General features: G+C 38.5%; 1 protein-coding gene across 1 annotated transcript in view; it reads left to right on the plus strand.

Moving 5' to 3' along the window:
- THSD7B (thrombospondin type 1 domain containing 7B) overlaps window positions 1-12,564 on the plus strand; it is a 759,963-nt gene that overhangs the window by 710,219 nt on the left and 37,180 nt on the right. The window contains exons 17-19 of the mRNA XM_028148195.2: window positions 7,312-7,453; window positions 9,058-9,173; window positions 11,112-11,229. Of these exons, the coding sequence (XP_028003996.2) occupies window positions 7,312-7,453; window positions 9,058-9,173; window positions 11,112-11,229 (376 nt within the window). The remainder of the gene's footprint in view (window positions 1-7,311; window positions 7,454-9,057; window positions 9,174-11,111; window positions 11,230-12,564) is intronic.

Genomic DNA, 12,564 nt, shown 5'->3' on the forward strand with positions numbered 1-12,564 from the left:
CTGCGCTGAGGGACACACACCCCCGTGCACGAATTTCGTGCACCAGGCCTCTAGTGTGTGTGTGTGTGTGTGTGTGTGTGTGTGTGTGTGTGTGACCGGGTGGGTGGGATCTGGCCAGCCTGGCCAGGGGGAGGGGACATGGGCAGTTGGCCGGGCTGCCTACTGGTCAAACTCCTGGTCAAGGGGACAATTTGCATATTAGCCTTTTATTATATAGGATATACACTGAGTAGCCAGATTATTATGCGTTCAGAGATCATAATAATCTGACCACTCAGTGTATATAGATGGTTTTGCATTTTTCCTGTCAAAGTCTAATGATAATCTGAATTTGTTTTGCCTTTATAAACCACCTCATATTCTGCCTAGATATTAAAAGAATATGTTTAAAACAATAATTTTACTAGTTTGTCTCAGAATTAGTGATTCTGATATATCCTTTAAATAGCAGTTTTAAGACTTTAGAATTTTCTTAAGTCTTTTTGTGTTGTTCTGTTCTCTTAGGTTTTCCTTTTTATAAAATGTTACTTTATGCATGTGGCATCTATTTTGCCTCACTTTCCTACTCACTAGTTATTCTCAAATTCTTTTTTAAAAGTTTCACTTAATTTCAGTTCTTTCTTTTTTCATTTTTTGTTTTACTAAGGCATTATTTGTTGTATTTTTATTCTTCTGTTTCTCCTAGTTTTCTCTTTATTTCTGAAAATGATTTTAGTTTTATTTCTACTTATTGAGGCTTATCATTTCAGTTCTGGTTTTTCTAATTCCTATTTGTGTTATTCTTTCATATCTTCTTTCATTTCCTAAATGACTGTTAGCTTGTTTTGAAATAGTTTTTCATCTGTTTCCCATACCTTTATTTTTCTCTGCACTTTCTAATATATGGGGTTGCTATTTCTGACCTTTATTTTCGTTTTCCTCATGTTCATCTCTAGACAAGAAATTTGAAGAGTAACTTAAATTCACAAGTACTTGGAATTATGCCACGCTTTAATTTGTTTTGTGGAGCTTTAATTTGATCCCTTTCTTTGCTTACTTTTCTGAAAAATCAATTTTTGTGAACTTTTAGAAGTCGTTTTTTCCTACTTCCATCTTCATGGTCCAAGGTGTGTTCTCATTCTCTCTCCCTCTCTTTCTCTCTCAGTGTTCAAAAATAAAACAGCTTATTTTGAGATTTTACTGGATTCATTTTCCTTCCCTGCTTTGTTTACTGGCCCCTCCTTTTTCTTTATTACTAGTTCCCTATTTTGCTCAGTTTGGAAACTCTTCCCACAAGTTTCTCTTGCAGGAAATCCTCCTGGAAGGGGGCTTTGACTTATTAATGTTAAGAGTCCCTGGGACCCAGACTGCATCAGATCCCCAACCTCTCCATGGAACCTTGATAGTTACAGCTTTGAGATATTTCATATCTCCTCTCAGGTTTAATTTTCCATTTTGATGTTCTGGAATATGTCAGATGCTATTTTTTTTTTACCTTCTGCCTTCTCCTATTGGGAGCTGATAGCACAGAGGTCCTGTAACTTCAATCATTGGTCCCACCTGTTCATAGTTTGAGGTTTGTGGAGATAACGTGACACTTAATTTTATTGAGCACATTGTCTATATATTTTTGACATTGCTCTCCTTATTGCACTGTAAAGTGCAAAGAACTTTTTACTTCTGTAGCCATCCCCTCAGAATCTCTGAATAAAATTTAAATATGAAAGGTATGACTAACAATGTTCCAGTCTTGGATTTTTCTCCCCTAGAGGTTTTCTCATTCCTTATCAACCTGTGAGAACGGGTTTAATTTTATTTAAAATTTCCTTATAATACATTGCAATGGTATTTTGTGAATCTTTTTACCCCATTTTTCCAAATGAAACTCAAGTTCAGAGCATATATCCATTGTTGCCTCATGAAAGATATAGAGAGAAATAGCACAGCTGCAGACAGGAAGGCTAATTGGCTAACTGAGGGAGAGTCCATCTCAGAATTATCAGATAAACCCTGTAACAGAATAAAGGCATTGGGTGTCTATATCTGATGGGAGCTGACAAGGCAAGGTCTTGGAGTCATGTTCATCTCCAGACAAGATATTTTCAGAGTAACTTAAATTCACAAGTACTTGGAATTATGCCAGGTTTTATTAAACTTTAATAGTTCAGTGTTAATGATAAAAATATCAAATTACACATTCTTACATGGATTTATTTAAAATATCTAAGTTATCTGTTATCATTAATACTAGAGGCCTGATGCACAAAATTTATGCACTGGCGGGGGGGAATGTCCCTCAGCCCAGCCTGCACCCTCTCCAATCTGGGATCCCTTTGGGGATGTCTGACTGCCAGTTTAGGCCCGATCCAGCAGTCAGACATCCCTCTCACAATCTGGGACTGCTGGCCCCCAACTGCTCGCCTGCCTGCCTGCCTGATTTGCCCTAACCACTTCTGCCTGCCAGCCTGATCACCCTCTAACCACTCCCCTTCCAGCCTGATCACCCCCTAACCACTCCCCTGCCAGACTGATCAACGCATAATTACTCCCATGCTGGCCTGATCACCCCCAACTGCCCTCCCCTACTGGCCTGATTACCCACAACTGCCCTCCCCTGCCTGCCAACTTGTGGTGGCCATCTTATGACCACATGGGGGTGGCCATCTTGTGTGAGGGTGTGACAGTCAATTTGCATATTACCTCTTTATTATATAGGATGATAAATAAATATTGATTTATTAATAAGTTTATTAATTTAGTGATAGACTATTATTCTGGGAACTGTCATCTAAATTTTATAGAAAATTTATGAAAATTACAGAAATGATTGTATTCCCTCAGATAGAGACCTATGGAGAATCCTTACATTCAGACAAGATGATCACAGTCCCGGGTTGACCATTTGTTTGCTAATGGCCACTTACAAAATTCAAGTCATATTGCTGATGAAAACCAAACTATTCTACACAACAAATATTTATTATTTTCATACTGTATGGAAGACACAGAACAAGCCTCTCAATTTCCAGGAAAATTAAGACATGGGCTCTTTTTTTTACATAGCCCATGGGAAGGAACACACACTCATCAATACATGTACAAGTGCAGTGGAAATGTGTACTACATAAGGTGGTTCCATTTATAGGGGAGCAAGGAAGTCAGTAGAGGATGATAGAAGGGATATTTGATTTAATTTTGACAAATACAAATATTCAGGTCAGACCTATGGGTAAAGGCCTTATTGCTAGAAAGGACAAAAAGTGTGAAGGAATAATGTCGTAAGGAATGATTGAACTTTAAGGTAAGTGCTGGTTTTGAAAGGTAATCAGTTAGAAAATCTAATCTCATAAAGGGTCATATGTACAAGAAACTATAGTAGTTGTTGTTTTTTTATCTGTGCAGGATACATTCCAATACCTCCAGTGGATGCCTGAAACCATGGATAGTACTGAACCTTTTATATGCTATCTTTTATTCCTATACATATACACACACATTTTTACTTAAAGGAATATTATTTGGCATATCAAGATTGTCAGCATCATTAATCTTTGGGGCCCTTATTAAGTAAAATAATGGTGACTTGAACACAGTGCTGCAATACCACTACAATTGATCTGAAAACTGAGACAAATATGAAGTGACTAATGGGTGGGAATCATACAGAGTGTAGATACACCAGACAACAGGATGATTCACATAACAGGTGAGGTGGTGTAAGATTTTATCATACTACTTGAACCATGAACAGTTTAAACCTTATGAATTGCTTATTTTTGGAATTTTCCATTTAATATTTTTGGACCATGATTGACATTGGGTATCTGAAACCACAGAAAGCAAAATTGTGGATAAGTGAGGAGTACTATAACTGGTCTTATTGGTCATTTCCTTTCATAGCAAATGAACTTGAGCTACATAACATTGATGTTTATCATGGAAGTGGCTTAGAGTTTACTTTAGGTTAGTATTCAACACATTGCTTTCTTGCTTTCTTATTCAGAAACTTGACAAAATGTCTTTATATAAATACTAGAGGCCTGGTGCATGAATTTGTGCACAGGTGGGGTCCCAAAGAGGGTGTGGGGGGCGGATGTGATTGGCCCTCCGGGTGGGCTGTGGGACATTCTTACTGGCCCGGGATCTGGATCCTTCCTGCTGACATCAGTGCTGGTTCTTGGGAGCCACCTGGAGGCCACTTTTATATTTTTTCTTCCTTGTGGAGCATCTAGGGAGGGGAAGTGGCCTCAGTGTCCTAGGCTGACTTCCAGGAGGCCAGCAGCGCTGTCAGGGATCTTGCTGGCAGCACTGGTCCATTGGTGCCTGGCCTGTTCTCCAGAGATTGGACCATCAGGAGTGAGTGGCTGGCACAGGGCTAGTGGGCCACCGGGACTGGTCGGTCAGCTGAGCGGCGCTCCCACTGTGGGAGTGCATGGATCACCAGGGGAGCAGGTGGAATATGAAAATACTGCCTAAGTTTAAGTTGGATTGTGTTCATAGATCTTATTACTCGTGCTCCCCTCTTTGCCTGTTTTTATAGAAGAAGTATTAGTGTTAGCTGCAGTGCTAGTTTTCAATATGCTAATTTCCAGAAAGTGGTTAGCAACTTCTACATGGTTATGAATGACAGGTAAGGTTCCAGAGGATATTTTAAAACCATATCCAGCAGTCTTAGAGACTAGAGTGGGATAATATTGTGAGGAAAATTTTAAATCTTATAAAGTGACTAGGGGCCCGGTGCACGAAATTTGTGCACTTGAGAGGGGTCCCTCAGCCCAGCCTGCCCCCTCTCACATACTGGGAGCCCTCAGGGGATGTCCTACAGATGGCTTAAGCCCACTCCCCATTGGGAGTGGACCTAAGCCGCAGTCTGGCCTCCCTTTGTAGGAGGCGACCAGACTGATCAGGGGAAGGCGCCAGCCCCATCACCCCACTGCTGCAGCCACTGCCAGTCACCGCAGCCACCAAGGTATTTTCATCAACACGGACTCCAGTCTCTTCACCATGAAAAAATGACAACTTTCTTTAAGCATTTTCAAGATGTGTCTTTCAAAGGATATGATATTTCTTTCTTTATTTTTCTTTTTATCCTCACCTGAGGATATGTTTCCATTGATTTTTTTCACCTTCCCTCCAATCGCAGGCTCGGCTCCTTCCCAAGCCTAAAGCCTCCGCCCCAGGCTTTAGGCTTGGGAAGGGGGACCCCTGCCCCTCCGATCGCAGGCTCAACCCCTTCCCAAACCTAAAGCCTCTGCCCAATGGCCGTCTGGGAGTGACCTAGGTGCTGAGGAGGTTCCCAGGACCCAGGTGTGTATGCAAATTAACCTCCATTTTTGTTGGGTTAATTTGCATACTCACTCTGATTGGCTGTGGGCGTAGCGGAGGTACAGTCACTTTTCATGTTTCTCTATTATTAGGTAAGATACCCCTTTCTTACCTAGGTTTAGATAAAGAAATGAGGTACAGAGTATGTAAGTGAGTTGTTCAAGGTTACCTAGCAATTTCATTTGTACAGGCATGTGTGCGTGTGTTGTTTTCTCTTTTGCTTTATTTGATGGTTTACACTAAGCTGGCACTTAAGTCTTTACACATATTCACTTGGTCCAGACATTTTTTAAGGTAGAAAAGAAGTAATCAGGAGTATCTACCGAGATAATTTCATATTATTTCACTGGCAAATTACTTAAGTTATTATTCCTTCTCATGTGAACAAATTAATTAGTGAAGTAATACTAAATTATTAGTAAGCATTTAGCAAGGGATTCATTTACAGATAATTAATAATTATCTAGTTTTAATGGCACTTCTTAATCACTCAATACAATTAAAATATAAAATTACAAGTATTGACAGGTTATCCAACTATAAAGTCACATGAGTAGTAAATGTCTTTCAATGGCTCCAAACACTTAAAATTTTTTAAAGTGGCATTTCCCTGCATAGTTCAGTGCAATCCAACATTATCATTTTGATTAATAGCAGCGAAGATTCAGTTTACAGGCTGTGCTCTTGCTATAATATCTGAAAAGGTAAAAGGAATAAAAATAAACAAAATATCCCAAATACTAAAATGATGGTCCGGTTGCCTTAATTCAAAGATTTTTATTTCTCCCAGGGTTTAAGCATGTCTGCACCTCTTTAGATTTCTGGGTCTGGAATTGTGTTGTTTTGACTTTATTTAAAGGTCTTTATTGAACAGCCACTGTGTAAACTACATACCAAGATTTCAGGAAGTGATATGACAAGTAGAAACCATGCCCTCAATGAGTTTATAAAAAGGGAAGAAGCCAGGGTAACAACAAATAATAATAATATAAGGGCAGGTGTAACATGTAAGTGTATGTATGTATATATGTTTAGAAACATATATAGGACAATTTCTAAGCATGGGTGAAATGTTACTTGGGAAAGAAGAGAATTTATCTTTAGTAAAAGAACGACCATTACTGATGAAGACCTGATTAGTGTTCTGAGGAAGGGGAAGGAGAGGATGTAGGACGGCTGAAAGGAGATTATTCCAATAGAAGGAGCTTGAAGATGTGGCTGGTATGTTTACTAGGTTCAAGGGCATTATATGAGAGAACATGTGGACCCACAGGAAAAGTGATATTTGCAGGAGATCTCTGAAGTTCACATGTATATGCTTATTTTGTTGAAAAGGCCACGGCATGCAGTGGCTTGTCTTTGGTGGCTCAGAGAGCATCCCAAATAGGAGGAAAGTTCTGGTCTATTGGCAATACTGGTTTCATAACTCTCTGTGTATCTGTTTGTTCCAGGGTTTTAAAAATGACTTTCTCATTAAAATGTTCTGTATGGTTATTTCTATTGGGTTAGACTATCTGAGGGCAAAAGGACAGTCTTCCTTTTTACATTAATTTAAACATTCAAAATGAATTAATCTCTTGCAAAGGGGCAGCCTATTTGAGAGTACAGAGTACATTTAATTGATGAAAATGGTCTCCATGTGCCTAATTATGCATGGGAGATTAAAAATGCAGGCTTTGCCACAACAAAAAAAAAAAAGAAAAAAAAGAAAAAAAAGAAAGAGTGGTCAAATGACAAAACCAAAAACTACTTACATTGAATCACAGAATGGTTTTATGTTCTAAATATTATGTTTAATATTTCCAATAGTCTCTTCCCTGTATTTATTGTACAGATGCCTACATGTATACAGATAATCATGATTTATCAACGAACTCTGATTGTATTTCAGAAAAAATTTCTCATGTAGAAAACGTTGTGGGAAATTCTGTGGGGCTGTACGATTGTGTTTATAGGTGAAGATGATCTCATGTTTTCCTAACTCTGCCTGCTCTTTGATTTTCATAGTCATGTGATCCCCACACAATGCAGAGAAGAACCCGCCATCTGCTGAGACCCTCCCTGAGCTCCAGGACATGTGCTGAAGACTCCCAGGTGCGGCCTTGCCTCCTCAATGAAAACTGCTTCCAGTTCCAGTACAATCTGACAGGTATGTCCTTTTCCCGTAGCACTGACTAACGGGAGTAAGTTTGCATGGGTTTTCGTTCTCCAGATTAGGACTGCCAGTAGAATGTGCAAATCCATTGCATGGCAGGCTGAGGATTTGACATTTCCAGTGTCCCTCTACATGCCCACTCTCACCATGTAGATTCAGCAACACCACCTAGAATCTCTGAATTCAAAGATGCTTACAAAGATTTGACAAAGTTTCAGAATCAAGTTGAATTAAGCCACGATGAACTGAAACAATAAAAAATATCATGGAATATTTTACCATTTAGGAAAAGAATATAATCATTCTGTCACAGAATGTAGCTCTTTAATGGTCTCTGTTACTTCAAGAACTTCAAACTTGTGATGCACTTGTTCTATGGGTCTCAGTAAGAATGAATGGTAGGCCTGCCAGACATGGCTGTTTGAGAGGCAGTGGGAATCATAATAGCCTCATTATTCAGCCAAATGCTTAGCTTTTTCCTGGACACCACAGTGTCTAATACCAAAGACTGTTGAGATACATTGATCTGCTACCCACCATTTCCTGCAGTAACAGATATACAAAAGGCCACAAAATGTGAAACCATGTTAAGTCTCAGTATTGAACTCAATACTGATATCTAAACTGCCCCCAGAGCAATACTGGTTTCTGGAGCAAATTCCCCACTGACATCCCAGGGGCGCTGCTGAGATTTCTCATGTAGAAAACTTTGTGGAAAATTCTGTGGGGCTGTACGATTGTGTTTATAGGTGAAGATGATCTCATGTTTTCCTCTTTTAAAGGTGCGTCAGAACCTTGGTTTTCATATAAATTTTTTCTGAAATACAATTAAATTTGCTTTACTGGAAGAGCATGTCTTTAAAACACTGATTTCATTATACAAATTTTGCTATTCCTATTAAACTTTGGTCATCTAACAATTATGGAAAATCTCCTTAAAAAGGGTCTCATTGCATATGATCAAGGATCTTCCTTTGGACCCACACCAACAATTTTTTTTTAAGAAGCAGGAGAATATATTCTAACTCAAAGTTGTCTACTTTGTAATGCCATGAGCCAAATCTATAAAATCTTCTTTGATGAGAATAATTTTTAAAAATTAGAATTTTGAGAATAGGCCATATAGTTCTAAACAGGTTGAACTCTTCCTTTTCTACAGTGCCTCTTTGGCTTCACTGTACCAAATTGTTTAGCTAATTATATTTATTCCCTGAAAACATTTTCAAGTTCACATCAAAGACTAGCTTTGTTTCTGGGTTATTTTCTCTCTCAACTATCCCCAGCAACTAGAGGATGACAAACTTGTTTTCCTTTCTGATCCTGGTTAGTGAGTGTCTTTCCTTTCCTTCCCAGCCAACTGTGAGATGGTTTCTAACAAAGATTTGGCCTTTTTACCTTAAAGTACACATAGGAAGTTAGTTCACTCATATTAATTTGATTGTTTTTCTATGAAAGAATTGCATGATGTCTTTAAACACAGCTGAAGTGGTTTTAGAGTTATGTACACACCGTCCTCCACCAATACAGATAACCTTAGGTTGTATTTTGCTCACCTGCCCAGAATTTTGAAACTCACTGTGGTGATTCTATGCCTGTAGAGTGGAGCACGTGCCAGCTGAGTGAAAATGCGACCTGTGGGCAAGGCGTCAGAACCCGCCTTCTGAGCTGTGTGCGCAGTGACGGCAAGCCAGTGGGCATGGACCAATGTGAGCAGGTAATTTGTTTATGTTTGTTTTCAATTGGTAATAGTAAAGTTATATCTCACTAGTTTCAACTTCATCACAATGACTGGGAAAGGTCATTTGGCACTAGGGATGTGAGTTAATTAAAAACTATTTTGTATGATTTTCAGGGAATTATTTAGATGTACTTGTTGACCAGGAAACTATTGACGTCAGGTGACTCTAATATTTAGATATGACTCTGTATTGGGCAGGTGATTCATCTGCATATGTGATAAACACTGTCACTTCCATATAAGATGAACACTGACATTTGCTATTAGAATAGTCTGCTTTCTTAGTATCTGATTGTTATATAATTAATTCAGTTGTATTTTCCTTTTCAAACTAAGTTAAAATGTCTCCCTACCAAGTTTCAAATGAGCAGGTTCAGAATTGTTTCCCTTTTCTACCTATGATAAACTATATAAAGTATGTATAAAAGCTGTTCCAAAGAAGTCAGCATTACTTCCCAATGTACAAGTGAAAAGCACTATGGGGGAAATATAATAGAAATAAACATGACAATATGCTTTCACACTATAGGAATCACTAAAACAATCTTTCAAATAAACTGAAAATATGGGGCCAGTTAATTTAGATTGCCACAGAAACTTTTTTAATAAACTAGCAAAATAATTGTTGTCCCATGTCTCCTAACATAAGGGGAATACACAAGTAGAATTAAAATCAAAACAAAATCTTCCTCCTCTAACATGATTTAGCATGTTAAGTATTGTCATGACCACACAGTCTCTAAACCAAACACATAGCTATAGACCAACACCAACTCTGAGACCAGACCATCTGAAATCAGATGTCCCATTTGGTGAAATTCTGAAACTGGCTAACACATGGCAGAGTTCTGTCTCCCAGAAGTCAGTGATTTATTTTAACATTTTATTTCATCATCTCATCTGCTTCTCAAGAAGTTGTAGGCTTCAAGAAAAATAAATTCACAATGTACAACAACTCCAAATAAGTGAAAAATCTTACATTCAATATGTATAATAAATCTTTTATTTCGATACAAAGAAAGATATAAAGTTTTCATTAATAGAAAAACCAGTTTCTCTGCTTTCCAATATCATATGTCCAACAAATATTTTTTAAAATATTAGTTTAAAGAAGTCCCAAATTATTAACCTAACTAGAATACCCATACTCTTGTATGGATCATACATTCCCTGTGGTAATTGCCATGTTGCCCACTTGCCAAGTCACCATTAATTTCAGCTTGCTAACACCTAACATGTGTTGAAAGTCAAAGTTTTCCTCAATGTGCACATGGTATGTGATTCCTAAAACAGAACTTTTTATTATTCTTCCTGTGTTTCTTCTTTCGCTAAGACCTCTTCTACTTTGATCACTAGACAATTTGTAGATTTTGCCTAGATAGGGGTTTCAGAGTGGATGAGAGGAAAGCAAACTCTATCACCAACTTTCCTCATGATTAAGCCCATGATTATGTTTTTTTTAGCATAATTGGTCTTTTTAATAAACTTTAGATGGGTTATTGATTTGGGCTTTACTGTTTTTTATTTATGTTTTAGCCCAGCTAGCTGTTCATTCTGGCTCACCCAGAAGTGCAGGGTGCTTGCATTTGACACTGAGCATCCTCTTGGTCCCCTGCTGGCTGAGTAGGGGACCAAGAGGATATAACCGCCTGCTTTCCCAGCACCCTAATTGCAGGTCTCTTCTACAGTTTATAAAAAGAAATTTTGGCTGACAATTTTGATTTTGTGAGGTAAGGACAGTCATTTTATGCAATTGCCATCAATTTAAATAAGAAAGGATATCCCCCTCCCCCCCAAAAAATGAAAATGATTATTATCTAGAATAAAGGGCAGTCTTTCCCATAGAAGGATAATGTTTTGACTTGATGTTGATTTGAATTATCCGCTGAAATCATATTTCATTTCCATCCGCAGCATAACTTGGCGAAGCCACAGAGAATGAGCATTCACTGCCAGGTGGAATGTGTGGTCAACTGTCAGCTCTCAGAGTGGACAGCTTGGACGGAGTGCTCACAGACTTGTGGCCATGGAGGTATCTGGTTCCCTATGTATGTTCACACTAAACAATTTAGTTTTGAGTATCTTTCAGTATGCTGTAGCTTGACAAACGGGCATTAAGGCATGTTGGCCAGTTGGAGGCAACATGAAGTTGACACAGGGAGTAGAGAGAAGCTAGCCTCCTCTCAGTTCTTTACGATCAGGCAGAGATTGAAGAACTGCCTGGGAACAGTGGCCAATGCCAGGGGAGCTGCTGGCCATGTGGGGCAGTGTTTATTCAAAAGGTCAGAAGCTCAACCAATTATACAAATGTTGGCCTTTATTGTTTTTGGAAGAAGTATGTTTTGTATAAGTAAAGCTGGCTCCTGTGTCAGGTAAACAAACGCCCACATCAAAGTGGCTTAACATCATAGACTAGACTAATTTTTCACTCACGAAAAGGGTAGAGTAGCTTTTGCTTCACAAAGTCAATTAAGAATACAGATTGATGAAGGCTCTACCACTTTATTATTTTTATTTTTTATTTTTTTGAATAAATCTTTATTGTTCAGATTATTACAGTTGTTCCTCTCTCCCCCCAACCCCAACTCCCCTCCACTAGGTTCCCACCCCACCCCATGCCCTTACCCCGCCCCCATTGTCCTCATCCATAGGTGTAAGATTTTTGTCCAATCTCTTCCTGCACCCCCCACACCCCCTTCCCCCTGAGAATTGTCAGTACACTCCCTTTCTATGCCCCTGATTCTATTATATTCACTGGTTTATTCTGTTCTTCAGATTTTTTATTCACTTGGTTTTTAGATTCACTTGTTGATAGATATGTATTTGTTGTCACTTTGTTGTTCATAATTTTTATATTTACCTTTTTCTTCCTCTTCTTAGAGAATACCCTTTAGCATTTCATATAATACTGGTTCGGTGGTGATGAACTCCTTTAGTTTTTTCTTGTCTGTGAAGTTCTTTATGTGACCTTCAATTCTGAATGATAGCTTTGCTGGGTAGAGTAAACTTGGTTGTAGATTCTTGCTATTCATCACTTTGAATATTTCTTGCCACTCCCTTCTGGCCTGCATAGTTTCTGTTGAGAAATCAGCTGACAGTCATATGAGTACTCCCTTGTAGGTAACTAACTGTTTTTATCTTGCTGCTTTTAAGATTCTCTCTTTGTCTTTTGCCCTTGGCATTTTAATTATGATGTTTCTTGGTGTGGTCCTCTTTAGATTCCTCTTGTTTGGGGTTCTCTGTGCTTCCTGGACTTGTAAGTCTATTTCTTTCACCAGGTAGGGGAAGTTTTCTGTCATTATTTCTTCAAATATGTTTTTCAATATCTTGCTCTCTCTCTTCTTCTGGCACCCCCATAATTCAGATG

Source organism: Eptesicus fuscus, chromosome 11, assembly GCF_027574615.1.
Source record: "Eptesicus fuscus isolate TK198812 chromosome 11, DD_ASM_mEF_20220401, whole genome shotgun sequence".
NCBI lineage: Eukaryota > Metazoa > Chordata > Mammalia > Chiroptera > Vespertilionidae > Eptesicus > Eptesicus fuscus.